The 21,692-nt window shown below is 44.3% G+C and overlaps 1 protein-coding gene, 1 long non-coding RNA gene and 1 pseudogene across 2 annotated transcripts; 2 read left to right on the forward strand and 1 right to left on the reverse strand.

Annotated features, from left to right (window-relative positions):
* Positions 1–3,348: 3,348 nt before the first annotated feature.
* LOC119375924 (beta-1,4-mannosyltransferase egh-like) lies at positions 3,349–5,715 on the forward strand. The gene is given in 3 exon segments (XM_037645946.2): positions 3,349–3,487; positions 4,049–5,205; positions 5,207–5,715. Coding segments are annotated over 2 exon segments (1,380 nt in total). The 5' UTR covers positions 3,349–3,487; positions 4,049–4,083; the 3' UTR covers positions 5,465–5,715.
* Positions 5,716–8,178: 2,463 nt separating this feature from the next.
* The window catches only part of LOC119375925 (phosphoribosylformylglycinamidine synthase-like), a 40,876-nt pseudogene continuing 27,362 nt past the window's right edge, over positions 8,179–21,692 (reverse strand).
* Positions 11,242–15,989, forward strand: LOC125756486 (uncharacterized). The gene is made up of 3 exons (XR_007414539.1): positions 11,242–11,283; positions 14,972–15,163; positions 15,778–15,989. It is a non-coding gene; the product is annotated as an uncharacterized LOC125756486 (long non-coding RNA).

The raw sequence follows: 21,692 nt of genomic DNA on the forward strand, positions 1-21,692 counted from the left end.
GAACAAGTTTCCACGAGTCATGCTGTTTGCTTTATTTGTTATTTTTTGCCCTACTCTTGTTGTTTGGCAAATAATTTATTCTTCTCTCTTTTTATTCCCCCCCACCCTGATACTTTGTTGGTTTCTTATAACCATGTACATATGTTCCCCCAAGCGTACCCATGTACTCTTGCCTTTGTGCTGCTAAGCCGTGTGAGCGAAATCTAGTTGTAATATATTCAACGCTGTTTACAAGGAAAACTAATATAATATCTCATTTTGTCCTGTTGGCATCCATACTTTTGCGAGCTAGTAATGTATAGATTGCGTGGTGCCGAAGTTGATGACGAATGATAGGCATACATAGACACATACACAGTGCAAGGGGCAGCTGATGCACGAAGGTGCCAAACGAAACATTACGTCAGCACATTTCATGTCACAGTTTTGCATTCCATAATTGTTGTTTATTCTTTACCTTGTAGCTATGAGGGCTCAAAAGTTCTTCCTACTTCCTTTTTTTTTTAACCCCTCCCCAGTGTTGAACACTGTTAGCTGCAAATCCCATTCTTGCACTCAGGCACACCAACTCCTTGAAGGAAGTCTAGAGTGTGTGCCGTTTCACGAGTCACAGGTACGGTTGTGATCACACTGGCGATGCCATGTCGTACACCCATCTTGGCAGGTGTTCACTGGACAGCTAGCTGTTGGTATGTTTTACATTCACAATGTTAAAATAAATTGTTGCCATGTACAGAGCAATGTGTGTGTGTCAATGCCTGATTACAGCAAGGTAAGTGCAATTGCGAGGGGCTGTCTGTAAAGCAAGCATTCTCTGCAAAGCCTGCATGTTTCCTGCTGTTTCTATCGAAGATTACCCCTCTTTCTCCGATTATGAAGAAGCACAAAACCATTTTCTTCGCTGTTTAGTGAGATATGATTTAGAACTGTATACGTAAGGCAATGACTTTTGTTCCTACAACTTTCTATGGTTGTGGTACATTGGAAGTTCAAATGTGCAAAAACTAATTTTTCAGGATGGCACTTCGGCTGCTGCCAAGCTCAAATGGAAGCCAACAATTCAGAGTGCATGTGCTCTTTCTGAAAGTAACATTTAGGTAATGTCAAGGTTTGGTTAAGATTGTTATGTATGATTAAAAGTGTAACTGCAAGACTTTTCTTGAATGTGGTCAAAACTAAAGAAACAGACAAACATTGACTTGAAACTAGAACTATGCCTTGAGTTTATCCTTGCTTTAAAAGTTTCACTGTTATACATCCATAAAACTTTTATTCTAGTATTTCACATAATCATGGCAGATGACATGGAGTGAACAATGCATGCAAATAATGCTGATAGCAGTGTTGCAACAGTTTGTGGAAACTTCAGTATATTGCAGATGCTGTAATTTAACAAGATGGTTTGGTGCTGCTCACAATTAATAGTACAGTTATGGCTTTCACAGCTGCCTCTCTCAAATGCATAGGTTATGCAATGTTGCACAGTTTGTTGTGAGGCTGAAACGATAACACATCATGAGGAAAACTGGACGAGTTCCATTCATTGAATGAAATTTTTAAATCGCATGCTTACCATTAGTTTTCCACTGTAAAAGTTAAAAGTAAGCATATAGGCAATACTGTGGTACTGATGCATTGCCATACTGCCAAAAAAAAAAAAAAAAAAAAAAACCACTGGAAGGAGTCGGAATGCTCATCATGTTACTTTTTTGAACTGGTTTATTTTTTTTATTCCAATTTTTCTTCATGGTGTTCTTATAGGCAGTCCTAGCACTAAGAAAGTTGACTGGCTACAAGTACGGATATGAGTGAGTGTTGTTCAGTGCAGATTCTATCTGAATAGAACATTCAATCTCCTTTAATGCTCTCGGGCTGCAATAATTCCTCTGCACCTTTCCTGAGAATGCGACATCTGTTATGACGTTGGTTTGACATATTTCGAAGTGGCGCGACGACAGTGGACAAAGGGAGAGTCATACACGAAGTTTCTGTGAGAGTGGGTATGACTCTCTCTTTGTCACCTTACATTTCAAAATCCCTGATTGGGGATTGTCCATTGTATGCCTAAGCCGTGAATGATACGTGTGGCTGGAGAAGGCCTGGAGGCCGCATTGTGCTCGACCACTACCACCCACCACTCACAGTAGTTGCATGACCTCTACTGACCAGTGCTTGCCCATTACACTACTGGCCAATGATTGACCATAACCAGTACTGACCAATGCTTGACCACCATTACCCCTGACCAACACGCTACTATCACAACTGACAAATGCTTGCATGACCACTACTGACCACCAGTGCTTGACCAGTACTACCGCTGACCAATGCTTGACCACTACCAGTACTGACCAACACTTTACTATCACAACTGACCAGTGATTGCAAGACGACGTACTATACCTCCGCTGACCAGTGCTTGACCACTATCACTGCTAACCAATGCTTGACCACCACCACTGACCAGTGCTTGACGTGCACTTACACGTACTACTGACCACTGCTTGACCATTAGCAGCACGTACTACTGACCAATGCTTGACCACTACCACTATAGTCCACCACGTCTGACCAGTGCTTGACCTATGAACCTTGGTTATAATACTCAGAACATCAACGACGGGCGGCTCATGTCGCATCATGCGACGCAGTTTTGAAGCAAAGTATTTTCCTTTTTTTATATCCTTCTTTCCGACCCCCACTTCCCCACCCCAGCGCAGTGTAGCAAACGGGATACTAGCGTCTGGTCAACTTCCCTGCCTTTCCTCTTCATCTCTCTCTTGAAACTAGCTGCTGGTTTAACATGACACATTCTAAGGTAATGAGCACGTGTAGCACACACAAGAACACTAAGCCCACGATATGGAAGAAAAGCGGTGTAAATGTACTACTACCCATGCTACTACCAGTAACACGTCACAGAAACAGCTCAGTGATCCGTCACGTTCATGGCATCGGACCGCGTACGCACAAAGAGCGCAGGCTACAAACGTTCCGTCCGAACAGTGAGAAAATTCGCTATCGCAACAGTGCACGCTACAACCTTACGGACACGTTGGCGGGGGTCAAGTAGCCGAGTGGCCGAGTAAGCAACGCGATGAATCACACCAGCAGTAGTATTCATCACATACAGGAATTGCCGCCGTTTGCCGCCGCTTTCCTGTAACACTAGTTCCACTTCCTTTTTCAAACGACCTCGCAACGTTGAATCAGTGCTCTGAAAGCGTATAGAACGTTATAGGACAACAATAACGAACATTCACGCCGTGATTTACACGTTAGACGTATTACTGTTTCATTATCATCATTAGGTATCAAGTTTTGCATCAAATTTTCCCTTCCCCTTCACGCTTTCCCTCATATCTCCTGTCCTCCTCCCCTGGCCCGTGAAGCCTTGCGGGCCGGCCAGCCATGGCTGCTCAACGCTCGTCAACTTAACCAAATCCCCAGGGCTGGCCTCAGCGTCTAGTCGCCGCAGTCGTCCTTTGTAAGTACACATTCGCGTGAACATGTAATGTCCGACGTTATATTCTTGAAACTTCTTTGAGCTTTAGTTATATCGAACTTCGCTATCGCTTGAAGGGTAACGCCCATCCAACACGCCTTTGCCGCGTTTTGGTGCAATGATCGAGTCGTTTTCCTTCACACAGTTCTTCTCATAAATGACCGATTTGGTAAGATCAGCAGTTTGTCCTTACGCCGCTTCGCTTTCACCTAAACCGACCCCCACGGTAGACCTTGGCTTTGCTCACGTAAGAGGAAACTCCGGTGTCCGACTTCAGTTTGCGCTGCAGGATAGTGTCGTCCCCCAAAAAGATTACGGCGTGAGGCTTGCAACACTCAGCTGTTTGCTCGGAACCTTTTGCGTGGAGCAAAGATGCTTCGTAGTGCAGCTTTGGGGGCACTCGAGCACTTACCTTTGTCTGCACGTAAACAAGCTTCCACGGGATAATGTCGAAATCAAGGTTACTGCATTGGAAGCGCGCCTGTCGAAACACTGTCGTGTTGTTCCGGTTGGTTCCTATTACTAAAGTTGCACATGTCGCAGATCGCAGCCGACTGGTGGCAGCCCGACTGGCCAAGATGCAGCTGAGCAGTCGTGCCAAGCACTTGCTGCACTGCTGCCTCTGCGTGGGACTAATACTGGTCTTCGAGGTGTTCACGGGAGGCATCCACCTCTGGAAGTTCAGCTACGACGATCTGGATCCCGTGGAGCAGTATGGCTGGCCCTTGACAATCGTGCTGTACCTGATGCGGTTACTGACGGTGTTAGCGCTGCCCCAGTGCATTTGCAACTGCTTAGGCTTGCTGCTGTACAACGCTTTTCCAGAGAAAGTGCGCCTCAAAGGTTCGCCCCTGCTGGCACCCTTCATCTGCATACGCGTTGTTACGCGGGGCGACTACCCAGACCTCGTGCGGACCAACGTAGCGCGGAACATTGAAACCTGTGCTGAAGTTGGTTTGGAGAACTTCATCGTGGAAATCGTCACAGACAAGCCCCTCGGACTGGCCAAACACCCCCGCATTCGTGAAGTGGTGGTGCCGTCCTCCTACCGGCCCAAGAGTGGTGCCCTGTTCAAGGCACGGGCCCTGCAGTACTGCCTCGAAGACGACGTAAGCATCCTGGGTGATGACGACTGGATTGTGCACTTAGACGAGGAGACCCTAATGACAGAGGACTCTGTACGAGGTATCCTCAACTTTGCCCTGGATGGCAAGCATGCCTTTGGTCAAGGCCTCATCACGTATGCCAATGAACGCGTGGTCAACTGGGTTACTACCCTTGCCGACAGCTTCCGTGTAGCTGACGACATGGGTAAGCTGCGCTTCCAGTTCTGGGCCTTCCACAGGCCCCTGTTTAGCTGGAAAGGCTCATACGTTGTGACACGGGCTGGTGCCGAGCGCAAGGTGTCTTTTGACCACGGCCCGGATGGCTCCATTGCTGAGGACTGCTTCTTCAGCATGGTGGCATACCGTGAGGGCTACACCTTTGACTTCATTCCTGGCGAAATGTGGGAGAAGAGCCCCTTTTCCTTCTGGGATTTCCTGCAGCAGCGCAAGCGCTGGCTGCAAGGCATCTTTCTTGTGGTTCACAGCAGTGCCATTCCCTTGCGCCACAAGTTGTTCCTGGCCCTCGCTCTCTATTCATGGGCAACGATTCCACTGAGCACGTCCAACCTTGTCCTTGCAGCCTTTTGGCCCATCCCCTGCCCCCGCGGTGCTCAACTTCCTGTGTGCCTTCGTCGGGGCCATGAATTTGTACATGTACATCTTTGGTGTCATCAAGTCCTTCAGCTTGTACCGCATGGGACCTGTGCGCTTCTTTCTCTGTCTGCTGGGAGCTCTGTCCACCATACCTTTCAATGTGGCCATCGAGAATGTGGCAGTCCTCTGGGGATGCTTTGGCAAGAAGCATCGCTTCTATGTAGTTTCAAAGCAGCTCGAACGCCCCATCAATGTATGAGCTTTCCAGATGACCTGGTCTATCGTGCTTGTTCACGTGTTGTGAGCCTCCTTGTTGCTTTTTTTTTTTACTAATCTAAGAAGGATTGTTTTCGTGCACTAAGTTATTTGTTATATGCCGCTTTTAGTGTCGTCTCGACTAGGATTGCGTGTAAGTGCAACAAGCCATGCTACATTGGCATCCACAGCACTAAAAGCAGGCGCCAAAGATGCTGGGCTGGCTGGCCAGCCTATGCACGGCTTGAGTTTAAAATAAGCAAGAACGACAAAAAAAAAAAGGACTGTGTCCTGTCCAAAGAAGCATGCGTGATAGAACAAAGCACAAGCAGCCAACTTATTGCATGCGTAAGATCTTGCACTCCAGGAATGGCACAAAAATGTTTACCAGTTTAGGATGAGCTGATCTGAGCACCATGATGCAGGGAGGTTTTATAGAGAGAAGAGTAGGGTGCACTGAGACCTATGTAGGGATTTCTACCTGTGGCCAATTTCTGGGCATTCAAGTTCACGGTAGTTGTTGCACTATAGTCGGAATGCATCGCACAGCTGGCCGGCCCGTTTGCGTGCAAGCTGAGAGATTTGTTTTTTTGCTCAAGTACTCAAGATGGCACTACTGAGCAGAGTTTTGTTTTCTTTAGCCATTGTGTGGTTGCTAGCCTGGTTGCTACATTAGATGACTGGGTGTTCTATGTATATCAAACTTCGCTGAAGTTTTGCAAATAAATGCCTGGAGCGTATTGTCGCAGCCTTTCTTTAAACACTGGTAGTACATGCTACGACCACCTACAATGCCATGTACAGAGAAAAAAGTAAGCAGCCAAGTGTTTCATACTGTATGCATATCATAAACCAATTTCAAGACACAGAATGCAAAGGATATATTTTTAAGACGAGATAGGAAGCAGCACAAGGCACATTTTCTATGCTTTCTCCTGTTATATCATCCTTATTTCTGTAATTATTCAGCAAGAGTCTACCTATCCTTGGCACAGAAGTAATTGCAAAAACAATGTTGGGCAAGTCATTAGCAGCGAAACAGTGCCAGAGAACATTTGAGTTATCTGGCACCATTTTGCTGCTGTTACAAGCTGCCGTTCAGAAGTGCTGTTCTTTGGTTGAAGAGAGGTTTACATTAAAGGAGCTCTGCAACGCGTTTTCTTCAAACCAACACACTGGAGTGGATGTGATACCATACGAGTCTGTGTAGAAATTCTTGAAGAGGAACTGATAATGGAGATGAAACAATGCCCAAGTGACTTTTCAAGAGAGTACAATGTCAGATGGGGCATATACAGGGTGTCTCAAAAACCTGCATGGAAGGGAGAGCGGTGTGTATTGGAACACCATAGTCTCTCTGCTCAGCGTAGAGAAATCTCGCACGAAGTTAATGCTGGCATCTCATTAACAGGACCTGACAAACTCTGAACTATGGGCAAGAGTGTTGGGTCTGCATTTTGTTTATTGTTCTGTGCTAAAAATACTATTTACTAACTACCTAGGTTGAATCAGTATTTTACACATCTGTCATATTTAAGGCTCTATGCTGATGTATGAACAATAGAGAGATTATCCAGAAATAAAAGTGAAGGTGTTGCAGTTTATATAGTGTAGCACTAATTTAAGTGTTCTAAACTGTGTGTATGCCTTAGCTTTTTGGCACATACGCATACTACATACTGTAGCTGGCAAGAGAAGCCACAATTGTTAATGTGATAGCGTTAAAGAGCTCGTTTTTCAGAAATTCTGGTGTCTGTGTCAGCATCGTTGGTTGTCAGTGAAAAATCGCAATGCATGCAAATAATAAAAATCATGGGTCCGAGCCAGAATCGAACCCAGGCCTGCTGCATGGCAAGCAAGCGTTCTACCGCAGAGCTACCCCAGTGCTTGTAACTCTTTCGGAAAAAAACGCTGTACATTGTGTTATATAGTGCGAGGAGTCATGTTAACACATGTAATGTGTGGCAGAAGTGTGGAATCGCACCAGGTGTCACGCCTTATGAATTGTGCATTGAGTCGTTGGTTTTGAGGCACACCCATTAAAGTGCTCAGGCATAATTAATCGCTATCAGCAACAGCATTAATAAAGTGTGCAGCTGTTTTCGTGTGTGTATTGCCTCGTGGACACGTAGTGAGTTCATCACCAATTCTTAGAATGGTGAATTATGGCGTATTAGGCAGTTGGCAACTTTACTTTGCGCTAGCCATTCTAGGGTAGCTTAAAATGGCCAATGTTACGTGCACCAATTATGCTATTTCGTTTCTACTCTTGAAGGCGAAGCTCAAGCGTCCTCGAAGGTTTTCTAGCAGTTGTTGACAATCAATATTATGCACACCTTCTACCTTCAGGCTAGCCACAAAAAAAAAAATAAACTTGCTTGGCCAGCTGATGTACGATATATGAATGGGAAAGAAGTGAGCTGAAAGAACTAGGTGTATTAGATACATTTCCTTGCGAAGTAGAAATGTTATGGTGGGGAGCTTGAATGCTGGTGAATTTCCTCTAACTGTAGGTAATCCTGTACACGCGAAACGAGATTCATTTGGCACACCTACTGCTGCGAAAGAGTGGTGTGCTATTGTTATTCCTGAAACACTAGAACCAATAGAAAAAAAAAAAACTTTTAGTTTTTCTTTTGACTTGCATGGTAGCTATGGTGCATTGACTCCATTTGTTTTGTAGAGGTTGGACTAGTATATCAAAATTGCAAAGCACTCTTTCACAAACAACTTTATTTTCACTTGCATATTATGTGCAACCACTGCTTTCAACATTTGAGAATCGGACACCAATCTTCAAAGGCACCACTGAGTTACATGCTGAGAGCACTTTGTGGCCCAATATTGCATCTGCTAGTCATGGCACTAAAGCAACAATTGTTGACGTAGCAAACCTATAAACACAATTTCCTGCATCTGGACATCCACTGTAACTTTAACACTAGCTATTTATTTATTTGTACATTGCAGGCTGTGTCATAAGAATTCAAACTACTCATGGCAGCAGTTAGGATTGTGAAAGACCACTCTGATTTTAGATGTGTTATTTCAGTCAGCAATGAACACAACTTATTTTGCAGCAACTGTAAGGGGTTATTGAATAATGTTCTTTCTTGCGTTAAAGAAAACAGCTGAAGTGTGAATGCTATGTAAGCAGCTGTGGCGTGCCACTTTTCAATGAATTTACTGCCTAGAGCTGTTTGCATTGAAAGAAAATAATGCTTCACTTAAGAATAAAACATGCGCTACTCGGTCGAAAGCAGCATTCAGCCATCCTTTGCAAAATAATGTCTGCATCATATTTTTAGACTTCTGGACAAAGAAATACTGAATCCAAAAATGAATGCCACACAAATGTACTGCAGGGCTGAGATTAGCATTATGTTTTGTGACCTCAACAAAAAGAAAAATTAAGATTCAAGACCTCTATTGTAATGTGAGCAACACAAAGCTAGAGCGAGCATAACCTCCCCTTTGCAGTTTCTCGGGGTAGTTTTGCCACTGCAGAATAACAGTGGGGAAAAGCAGCAGAGATAAATGCCGGAAAGTTTGTAAATGCCCTTGAGTAGTATTGAATAAAAAATACAATGAATATTAGAGTGCCTCAAGTTTCATAAAAGAAAAAAATTGCGGCAGAGATGCGAGGTGTTATTTTCAAAATGGCTTGGCACTCCTGTGTGTGTGTAAGCTGCCCTGAGAATTACGTGTCTCTGCGAGTGGCAGAACTGCCGCATGTACGCGCACTACACACTAGTGAGCCTTTGTCTTGATGCACCAGTCGTAAGCATTCGCAAAGAGCTTGGCCCACGGCGAGGTGCGGAATCCTTGGCCCCCCTGCCATTGCTGTGGCACGTAAGCCCACTGCCAAGGAAGGGAACAGCGCTCGGGATGGGGCATGATAGCCAGATGTCGGCCATCGTCCGAGCAGAGAGCAGCGATGCCCCGTGGGCTTCCATTCGGGTTGAGCGGGTACTCCTCAGTTGCGTGGCCTGCATCGTCTACGTAGCGCATACCCACCAACTGCTGTGTCTCCACTTGCTCTAGTAGGGCATCCTGCCGGAACTCAAATCGGCCTGCAAAGAACATTGAATTGAGTGAATTGAATTTATTTGCAATTGGGTTGCAAGGATGACCAGGCAATAAAAGCTGCAAATAGCAGCTTGAGGTGAACCTGGCCACCTCATACACAAGACAGCTTCATAGCGGGCAGATAAAACAGACTAACACATTTGAATATAGTGTGCACAAGCAGTTATGGTTAAAAAAAAACAATATTACAGAGAGAAACATTTTGTACAAGCATAACAAAGAAGGTTAATGAAACGAACATGAACCTCTTACACAAGTATTTACAATCATAGAAATGTATGGCATCCTGTAGGTAATCCTGTACACGTGAAACGAGATTCATTTGGCACACCTACTGCTGCGAAAGAGTGGTGTGCTATTGTTATTCCTGAAACACTAGAACCAGTTGAAAAAAAAAACTTTTAGTTTTTCTTTTGACTTGCATGGTAGCTATGGTGCATTGACTCCATTTGTTTTGTAGAGGTTGGACTAGTATATCAAAAATGCAAAGCACTTTTGTGTCGTAAAGCAGAACAGATATATTTAGGTTATATTCTTTTTCCATAGTCTTGGTATAGAAAACTGCAGAATTTGGTCGCCGTGGGTAGTTCTACTAGTGTTAACGTTCCAGTGTTCTAGTTGACATCCATTATAAAAGGAGATGTGACGTTTTAAGGAAGCCAGATTGGTTAGCGTGTTGTCATTCTTCATTTTTTCAATTCTGTATAAGTGACAAAGCCTACATAGGTACAAAAATTCCATTTTTATAATTTTTAGGCTTGAAAACAAAGGACTGGTGTGACAGAGATATGATACTATGTGTGTTATGTACAGGTACTTTAATCTGGGAGCAGAGTACCATATAGCTGCCATCAAGCAAGAAAAAGATCACAGGAAATACAGTTCTACTCTAGCTCTTCAGTTGGGAATGTGAAGTGTGCAACTATATATGCCATTTGTATTGGTGTCATGTACAGGTACATTTTATGTCACTGCATTGTGCTATACAGCAGCTGCCGGTAGGAAAAAGCTTGCCTGTCAAACTGTCACACACTTATGGAGCCAGCTGGGCCCATAATCTGTTCAAGTGGCCATGTAACCTGTGCTACTTTACAATGAAAAGCAGACTGAGGGAGTGAGAACATCCAAAAGGAAATGGGATGATACACCATACTGACAGGCTTAGCATAAGAAAAAATTTTACAGCAGGATGCTGATTATGCAGATCTTTATGCTGCAGAGAATGCTTTATGTATAGATCATACAGGCACCTTTACGTTCACAGATAAATCTGGAAGCTGCCGTGCAGAATGTCTGAACGACAGGTTGTGGAGGCATGTGTGCTTTAGCTGTTCAGCTGGTTACGTGATTAGTAGACCCTCACCTTGTGTGACAGTGACTGTTTTAGTAAGGACTCAATCAGAAATTGCTTGATAATCACTATTATTATGATTCTGATTAACATTAATTGACTAGTTTTTAAATATGTCAGGGGACATGTTGCAGTTGGTAGAGATGAAAACAGTCAATGCTTAATGAAAACATTGGCACGTTAGGCAGTAGTGCGGCAAGTGTGCGTGACCTTTGTATGCGTTAGCCAGACTTCTGCAGTGCGTATGAATTTTTTATGCATGCCAAGTCACATAAAATGTCTACACCTCTTATCAGCCCTCTTAATTGTATTTCCATTATGGGTTTACTTTTTTTGCATAGCTATTCAACTCTCAAAGTACACTGCCAGCTGTTGCTGACAAGGTGAGCGTAATTTATTTGCTACGTTAGTTGCCGCTTGACAGCTGTGTCAGTTAAACAGGTAGAGCCTTCCTCAAGTTGTCAGGAAGTGTAGCTAGCAACGATTTCCAGAAAAACTTCAAATATTACCAGTAGCTTCTCACGTGATAAATATTGTTGGGCCACCTCGTTGATGCTTCTGGTGTGCGGCCGGACCCTGAGAAAATTCGTGCCGTCACCAGTTTCCCAGTACCCCAATCCGCCAAAGATGTTCGGAGTTTTGTGGGACTCTGTTCCTATTTCCGGCGGTTCGTGAAAGACTTTGCAGCGATCGCTCGACCACTTACTGATCTTCTGAAGAAAGACGTCCCATTTTCGTGGGGGTCCACTCAAGCTGCCGCCTTCTCTCGCCTCATCACAATTTTGACGACGCCACCTATATTGGCCCACTTTGACCCATCCGCCCCGACTGAGGTCCGAACTGATGCCAGTGGTCACGGGATCGGAGCCGTCCTCGCCCAACGTCAGCAGGGACACGACCGCGTTATCGCCTACGCTAGTCGCCTCCTTACACCTGCAGAGCGCAACTATTCGATCACCGAACGAGAATGCCTTGCTCTTGTGTGGGCGGTCTCCAAGTTCCGTCCATATTTATATGGCACTCACTTCTCCGTAGTCACCGACCACCACGCGCTCTGCTGGCTTTCATCATTAAGGGATCCCACAGGTCGACTTGGTCGCTGGGCTCTGCGACTGCAAGAGTACACTTTTGCAGTGACGTACAAGTCTGGACGCCTGCATCAGGACGCCGACTGCCTATCTCGCTATCTGGTTGGCGAGTCGCGCACCGTCCCTGACACGGACGCTTGCGTGTGCACCGTTTCCCAACTGACCCACATAGCCGACGAGCAACGCCGTGATGCATCCTTACGGGCTATCATCGAGTGCCTCGAGTCCTCACCTTCGGACCGATCTCATCGCTCGTTCGTACTCCAGAATGGTACACTATACCGCCACAACTTTCATCCAGACGGACCATTTCTGCTGCTTGTTGTACCCAAACACCTCCGCTCGGCTGTACTCCACGAACTTCACGACATTCCAACTGCCGGTCACCTTGGTGTGTCCCGCACATACGACCGAATCCGCCGTCGCTTCTATTGGCCAGGTCTCGCACGCTCCGTCCGACGATACGTCGCGGCGTGTGAGAAATGTCAACGCCGCAAAACACCGTCGACGCTTCCGGCTGGGTGCCTTCAACCCCTCGACATTTCGTCTGAACCCTTCTTTCGCGTCGGCTTGGACCTACTCGGCCCTTTTCCCCTGTCTTCTGCTGGCAACAGGTGGATAGCTGTGGCCACAGACTACGCCACACGCTACGCCATCACACGAGCTCTTCCAACAAGTTGCGCCACAGATGTCGCCGATTTCCTTCTGCGCGACGTGATCTTGCAACACGGTGCTCCACGCCAGCTGCTCACAGACCGTGGCCGCACATTTCTATCGAGAGTCATAGCGGACATCCTGCGTTCATGTGAAACGCGGCACAAGCTCACTACGTCGTACCATCCGCAAACGAATGGCCTCACGGAGCGTCTGAATCGAACCCTAACCGACATGCTTTCAAAGTATGTCTCCTCAGACCACTCCGACTGGGACCTTGCTCTACCGTACGTGACATTTGCCTACAATTCCTCGCGCCATGACACGGCTGGTTACTCCCCATTTTTCCTGCTGTTCGGCCGCGAACCCACATTGCCCCTCGATACAGTCATTCCGTTGCCAGCAGCTCCGACCACTGAATACGCCCTGGACGCTATCAGCCGGGCCGCTCATGCACGCGAAGCCGCTCGTACTCGCCTTCTGACCTCCCAAGAGAACCAACGCCGTCGGTATGATCAACGACACCGCGACGTACACTTTTCACCCGGTTCTTTGGTTCTGCTGTGGTCTCCGACCCGACACGTTGGCCTGTCCGACAAACTGCTCTCTCGGTACACAGGGCCATACCGAGTGCTTCGTGCGGTGACTCCCGTCACCTATGAAATCGCTCCTGCTGCCTCGTCGTCTTCATCCACCCCGCATGCCAGCGACATCGTACACGTCGCACGCCTGAAGCAGTACCACTCGCCCAATGACGTTGACGTCTAGATGCGCCGAGACGGCGCCTTTGCCGCCGGGGGTTATGCTACATGTAGGCTGCCGGAATTCATATGGTCGACGCGCGTGTGTGCCCGACGAAGAGGACGAAGGTCGCTAGCTGCTCGAGCTCGTCGGAGCCGGTCTGGTCAGCGCTGCAGCCGCTCTTGCAAATATATCTTGTGAATAGCGACTTGTAAAAGCGACTCGTCACTCACGTAACAATATTGATCTTTTTTGCAAAAGCAAATCAACTCTCTTTTTTAATCGCACCATTTTATAGTTATTGAATATGTGCAGGCTCAAAAGGACTGCTTCTCATGCAACTTAGAATAACAGAGAGCTGAGCTAGTTGGTAAGTATTCATTCTAAAAAGACAGGGTGTGCAAACACGGACACAAGAAAGAAGTCAGGACACCACAAACGCCGACTAACAACTGAATAGATGCACAACGGTGGAAAAGAAAGAAGGCACGAAAACTTATTTGCGCATGCCCGTGCAATAGACGACGGGCTGCTGCATTAACCAGAGATTATTAGAACATAAAAGATCACTAACTGGAGGCTCACCTTCTAATCTAATGTTACATTGTCGAGATTCTAAGTGCACGCCAAAATTCAATGAATGCGCAGTTTTGTACAGACATTGGTATGAAGAAACGCGTCTGATGATTGAGGCATGGCATACCGAGAATAGTGGTAGCGCATGCGTGAGCCAACCGTCGATTAACTTGCATAAAGATGAAATCAAATGCCTTAACAGTTATCTTTCACGTAGACCCCACGCGTGCCGGATTGATAGGTTCGCCTATTGCATGGGCATGCGCAGATTTCTTTTCCACCGTTGTGCATCTATTCAGTTGTTAGTCGGCGTTTGTGGTGTCCTGACTTCTTTCTTGTGTCCGTGTTAGCACGCCCTGTCTTTTTAGAATGAATTCTCATGCAAGGTGTATAACGACTACCTGAAACTACTAAATTAGGGGATTTAATGTCTCAAAGACATGAACACTAATAAATGTCACTGTGAACATATCCAGATTAATTCTGACTACTTGGGGTTCTTTAGCATGCACCTGAATTTATGTACAGAGTATTTTTTAAATATTGACCCCATTAGAGTGCAAGGCAGTTGTTCTGGTTAGGAATTGAACTTCTGACCTTATGCTCAATATCAGCTGTGGTTACAAGGACCACCTATTCCAAAGAATTCCAAACTATCACATGGATGATTGGCTTAGCCTAGCAGGCTTCGACGGAACAGAATTGCCATGTTCAGTGTCCATGCTCTTCCAGTTGTTGATCAGTTTGTGCTGGTGTTGTGCTCCAATAGCCCTCCAGGTTAGCTTGGATGGTGAACCAGTCTCCGTGGAAAGGCATAGGTCTTAGGTTTGCATCCCAAACCAGGACAAATTTCTTGTTAACTAAGAAGCTTTCTTTCTGAGAAATCTACGAATTTCCTTTGCTGCCTCGAGCTACAAATCGGCCAACAACAATGTTTTGCTTTCAGGAAACTTCCCCCATTTTGTGGGCTTCTTTCTGCACTACTAATTTGCGAAGGTTTGCTCCGTTACAGCTAAAAGTGAAATATTCACCTTCTCCATGCGCAACCCAGACCCCTAGTACGGAGCCTTCCATCCCCTTGAGCATGAGAGCCGGAGATGACTCAATCTTCACTGTGCTGAAACGGCACTCGAAACGTCCGGACTTGTTGTGTAGAAGCTGGGTTCCGGGTTCAACTGATCCAGACGCTGGCATAAAGCAGAAGGTAAAAAAAAAAAACAGAAGCAAAAGTGTTGATACGAGGTGTAGTAACTTTTATCATAAGGAAGCAGTAGGGCTGAAAAAAATACTACCTAGTGTGGTCAATCAAGCATAGCCTCTGATCTGAGCATGAGAATCCTTGTTTGGGCTGGTTAATTCATCTTTACAAGTGATTTTAAAACTATGCTTAGGACAAGGTCAATGACGAGGTACTGAGAACTGACACATACACAGGCACACATGCGTGTACATCACTGGCCTTAGGTGCATTTGATTCACCTGTGCCACTTGAATCGGCTCATAGTTGTGCAGGCAAATTGAATGGACCTTTTATGTGATCCTGTTGCACCGTTTTAAAGTTAGTGTAAGAAAAACTATTTCACTTAATTGCAGAAACAGTTTCTCAATTTTAGGAGGTCTCAAATAAAACCAGCTTATTCGACAGAAACACATAGTGGCTGCTAGAGGGGAAAAAAAGATAAGCTAGTTATGTACACTAATTCAGTTAAGCACAATCAAAACTTCATTTAACAGAACTAATAGTTTGTCTCATTTACAAGTAAATCATGCTGTTGTGTAAAATATTCATAAATGATTGTGCTTCTTTTCTCCTTATAGGTTGTTAGTGGCTATTTTGTAATAAAAGATAAGAAAATGGATGAAAATATGCAAAATGCTCAAGGTCTTACAAGAAATGTACGGGGCCACCCAGCCCAACAATGCCATGAGTTGACAACCGTTACAGATTCCCAAACTGAATGTGAGAGGGTTGCTCTTGAAAGCAGCCAGCTGTGCAGCCAGCTTCTGGTGGAACATAAGACTCGCAGCCCAACCTGCATTGAAAAACTAAGCGTCAGTGCAATAAACAAGTAAAACACTTCCACAAATCGTAGCACTGAACTCTTTCAGCAGCTCAATGTTTCCTAGCATGCATAGCCTACCAAAAGCCAGTGACAAGGCATACTTGAACAGGTGCAGTATTTTGCCAGATCATCTAAGCTCTCCCACATGGTTATTCAAGTGATGACTTTTACTTCTCAGAATTAGGCAATCTCAAGCTTGGCTACTTACACAACCCTTATGATGATTTAAATGTACTGTAAACCACTGTTTGCATTAGTATTTGGTCTAATGGGACTACATTTGCCGAGGAACTTAATGATGGCTATGTTACCTGTGCAATGACTGTTTACATGTAGTTTCTAACAATGAGGCAGGATCAGAAACAGAAGTGATAAGGGAGAAAAACACTTGTGAGCTCATTTTAGGCAAATTGGTTATTTAATATTTATAGCTGCCTAACTAGACATACAGTCATAAGTTTATTTGAAAAGCAACTCTGTGGAGCTTCAAATTATGGTTTAATGATTTAAAACCAATAAATGAAGCAATGCAAGAAGCGGACAGTGCCGACTGTACGGTGCCTCTGCCTTCTAAAGGTGGTAACCATGAGGTGTACAAGGCGTTTTGAGGAGCTCTTAGTAACACAATTGCAGGTGCTACTCAGTGTGCTGAATATATTTTTCGTACAAATAATAGCCTGGTGATATGCATTTCAATAAGCATTTTGAATAAGTAGTGCACCACAAGCACAAACATGGACAAGTGTTGCTACTGATGTCTTTCAATATGAAAAGCATGAACAAACAAGGACGGCAAATGAAGACACGATGAGCAACCTGTCCTGTCTTATCTGCTCCCTTTGTTCATTCAAGCTTTACATATAAATAAGTGATACCCAGTCATACAGTTTGCCATTTTGATAAAGTGCTGAAGTAGGGATAGCTTATGCTGTCATACCAATAAGCGAACATTGCGAATCTCGCCCAAATAAAGCATTAAAATTCCTCACAAGTAACAACAAAGCATTTTACAAGGCCACGAGAAATCTGTCATATAAATGCACGGAAGCAGCACAAGGGCTTGGAACAACAAAAAGTTGACCTAGTGGCAAGTATTCATAATAAAAAAAAATGGGGGCAGGTGCGAAACGCGACTATCAACTCGTTGATAGTCTGCATTTTCACTGTTCGTCAATAGTCTTTGTGTTGTCTCTCCTTTCTCTTGTGTCCACGTTGATGCCCACCCTTTTCATGATCAGCACAAGGCTGTAAGGTCCAAGTTCATTGATACAAACTTTAGCGCCTAATCAATCAACTGCACACTTTTCTTTTGCAGCTGCACTGAATAACAGCATTCCTGTCTGGGTTATCTGTGGGTTATCAGACATTCAAGGTAAAGCTACACAGAAATGCACTGGCACGCCAGCACACACTTGACTCAAGGGTGTGAGGGAAGATAAAACAGTTGTATCAGGCCTGGTATGCAAAAACTAGAATGTGATACTACACTGCCCAGCACAAACAGTGCAAGGTCTTGATGTTGAGTGGAACTAAAAGAAATATTACAAAACTTAGGAGTGCAAGAAAGACGCAGGAAAACATATCCACATATCCATTCTACTGAAATAATATTATTCGATGATATCTCTGTGTCTGCCTTCCCAGCAGCGAGACCAGACATTTATTATTTCAAGTTGAGCTCGGTTGTAGTAGTCCACTACAGTATAAAAGAATATGAAGTGAACGCTTTTCACAGGTGGATAACATGCTTTAGGATGTTGGAGGTTCACAAAAGGGGGCTCAGACCTGGCTCTTTTTTTTTCCGGCGCCCTGCTGCAAAACTTGCCTTTTTATGGGTAATTTAGGCTAGTACACAAGCGAAGGAGTTAATAAAAACCTAGAAACAAGCAGTTTTACCATAGATCACAAAGGACATGGGTTCACTTCCTGGCCATGGCAGCACATTTGAGGGGGTGAAATGTAGAAACACTAGTGTGCTTATATTTAAGAAAATAATCCAGAGTCCTCTTACGTAGCAGTATTTTGTAAAAGCATCTAGAATGACCACGCAGAGCCAGCTGGTAATGAAGAATATTCTAAAATTGACTAGAATTAAGGAAGATGACAAGGTCGCCCTATCGTTCTTGTTTGCTCCCCTTTTTTTCTTATCTTGGAAACTTTAGTGGAGATGCACAACGAGATAAGAGAAGAAAAACATTCTCACCTCTGGCAGAGCCAAGCACATCGGCATAACTAAAGCCACCAGGGAAGACTAGGCCACGGAAACCATTCAGCGTTACAGCCCCCTCCAAGAGGTCAGTCATGGTGACATCCCAGGCTTCAAAGCCGGCCATGTAGAACGATGCCGCCATTTCCCTGTCGCTGTTTACACCTTCCTCCCTGAGCACAGCGACCCTCATCATTGGGTCTGAAAGCCAAGATGAATTGAGTAATTAGATGAACACAGCGATGTATACATTTGATTCAAAGCACAATGCAAGTCTAATTCAAGAATGACACATAAATAGTTTAGAAAATAAAGGTAAAGTTCATCACCAAATTTAAGTGTACAAAAAGGACAAAATCTATGTCAACAGATGTACATATATTCTTCTTTGAGCCTTCCCAACAACCATGCTAGTAGCAGTTCAACAAGATGGCGAGTTGGGCTAGTTGGCAGACGTTCATGTTTAAAAATTAGTATGAAGCACACCGAAGACGCGGACAGTGGAAGTGGACAGGACAGTTCAATGTATAGGAGTTCAATTTAGGGATGGGCGAATATTCGGGCATCTCGAATATTCGACCGAATATTAATGTATTCGAATTCACTTCGATACGAATTTAGATTATTCGAAATTTCGAAGTATTCGAAATGAACGAATATGTATATATTAACCACAAAAACTCCCTGTAAAGGTGGTTTCACTGCAGCGTCTGGTTGCTGTGCCGTGAAACCATCTATCCAGGGGAAATCTGCACTGCCGCGAAGCCACACGTCAAGGTTAAATGTACATTTTTTTTTTAAAGTTTAAAAGCGTGTTATATGGGCTTATATGCGCTAAGTTTAGTAATTTTTAAATTGTAATGTATTGTACCACTTATAACTTGCACCTACTGCTATTCAAATTTTTATACTATTCAAGGTTTCTTCCACTTCATTTCAAACCAAAAAAGTGACATTCACTCATACCTAGTTCTAATTCTTAAAAATATTGTGCAAGGGTCATGACAAAAATGCTCATTTTCTTAATAATATGCGGTAAATACTATTTGAACTATTCGATTCGAAATTATTCGACCAAATCACTAGTCGCTTCGGATTTGCCTCGAACCTCAAATTTACTATTCGCCCATCCCTAGTTCAATGTAGTTTTTTCACACAAAAGTTATCATACGAGCTTCATTTCAAGCTTGCTTTAGCCAAGGCACGTCACTTTAAGGGTTCCTATAATATAAAATACTTGATTGTTGTTTCAAAGTCATGACGTGGTGACAACTGAAACTTTACAAAGTTGCCGGAAATGGATGAAATTAACGGGGACACTATAACTTCTTGCTTTAGTCTGCACGCATGCGTATGTGTGTGTGTGTAGTTGCCAGCTGGCCATAACTGCTAAGCATTAATAAACTAGCCTAGCTGCAATTCTGCTAACATCTTAGCTGTGAAAAATGACATCTTATATGAGTGAGCAGTGTGAAAGCCTAAATGCTAACATTAGGTGCGCAATAGAAACACTTGCCAGCCATAATTGTTGTGACAGCTTTCAATTTCAGAACATTTCTCGACAAAAAAAATGCAATAATATGTCTTTTCAATCAACTTTCATACAATAGAAAGTACTTACTGGGGCCCTGCAACACTTTTCCAAGTGATCATCGAATGACTTCATTAAAGGAGTTCATTGCCTCATAAGTAGACTGCCGCAAAATTTTTTAGAAGGATTAGTCTCACACTTTAAGCGCTTTTTCTCTCCTATCGTACCAGCGAGCATGCTGAAGGCTAGGGGGGGGGGATGACAAAAGGGCATGAAACTACGTCTGTCATCAGTGTGCATCACGACCTTGAGCACTTTCTTTTCTTTCTTTGAATGTGTGTAATTCTACAGTGTGCGTGATTCTAGCCCTATAGTATACACGCAGACACGTCACGGCATCCTGTGGCGGCCACGGTAACTATGCAGCTCACGATGCACAAATCAGCCGATAGCCGTAGACTTGGTGTTTACGATGTGGTCATTTTGGATTACGGCATCTTTTGTCGAGAGAAGAGTGAGTGATTTCTAGCCGACACTGAAAATTAAGTGTAAATTCCTGGATGCATGCTGCGCTATAAGTTTGACTCGCATGTTCAGGAGCCTTGACTACCGAACGGCAGCGTTTTCTGACCATGCTCAAAATGTGTTGCAGGACCCCTTTAAGTAACCTATTTTCAGGGTACATCTGAATCATTGTTAACAATTACACACTGCAGCAGGAAACTGCAACTCTTCAGGAATTTCCGACACTTGCCAGGGTTGCGTCGTGGGATGTCCAGACTGAAAGTCAACTTGTAAGGGGCACCGTGCGCTTCAAAAGACCCTGCCTTTCTTGAGTGGCACATTTGGGGTCACATTGATGAAGTTCTAACTTGTAGCTGGTCTCCTCCCAGCTGTCACGCAGCTCGCACACCTTTCCGTTGATCACTCCGTACCATCAACCTTCACAGAGATCTGCAACAGAGTTGACACTTTCTGAAATCTCAACACACTGTTTTAGGACACGCTTTTCTATTGAGCCTGACAAACAACATTTCCACCAAGATTATACGAGTATTTCATGTTATGTGTTGGAAAGACTACATTTAATGTGTGCAGAAACAACAAGTTTCATTGCTTCAAGTCTGCTGTGATTTGCAAGTTCAAACAATTCCAACTGTAACACAGAGTGAGACATTCTCTAGCTGTAAACACACATTTACTTTCAAATGCATGTTATGCAAGTCATTTCTAAGAAGTGTACACTACTGTATTGTCGAATATAGTAACGTATAAAGTTGTAAAAAGATATCACAAATCATAAGCTGGTTACAAAGGTTACAAATATAGTTTACAGTTATCACAGATTCCATTTTTTTTTATCATTGTGTGAGGTATGCCAGACACTTGTCAGAGATGTCTGCATTGCCTCACGAGCATTTCTGTGCAGTTATCACCCGAGCTGGTATGATACGGCTACATTTCTTTGTAGCAAATGCATCCACATAACCATCTTTTTTCCATAAAGAAATAGCCTCACTGCTTGGCTTTTGATGGACACATATCTGGACAGAATATTTTGCATCAATTTAATTCCTTGTCTAGTTTAAAATGAAAAGCATGATGCTTGTGCTTTTGTTACCTTCGCTTGAGGACCGAAGACTTTGCTATGGCCAATGGGAACGCAGTACACCCCAACCTTCTGGTAAGCTTCGACGATGCGCTTTTCATTCGCTGGATCTGTCTCAAGCAGCAGCCAACTTCCTCGTGAAAGAGAGCCTCGAGGACATTACCAGCACTCCTGTAGGCACATTCACTTCCAAGCCACAGTTGCCCGCGAATGCCATTTCCAGAAGGCAAGTAATGAGGCCACCATCACTGATATCATGCCCAGCCTTCAACAAACCACCTGCAAAAAGCAGCAGCACATCTTACTGAAAATGCAGATGGAAAG

Source organism: Rhipicephalus sanguineus, unplaced genomic scaffold, assembly GCF_013339695.2.
Source record: "Rhipicephalus sanguineus isolate Rsan-2018 unplaced genomic scaffold, BIME_Rsan_1.4 Seq1022, whole genome shotgun sequence".
NCBI classification, from domain to species: domain Eukaryota; kingdom Metazoa; phylum Arthropoda; class Arachnida; order Ixodida; family Ixodidae; genus Rhipicephalus; species Rhipicephalus sanguineus.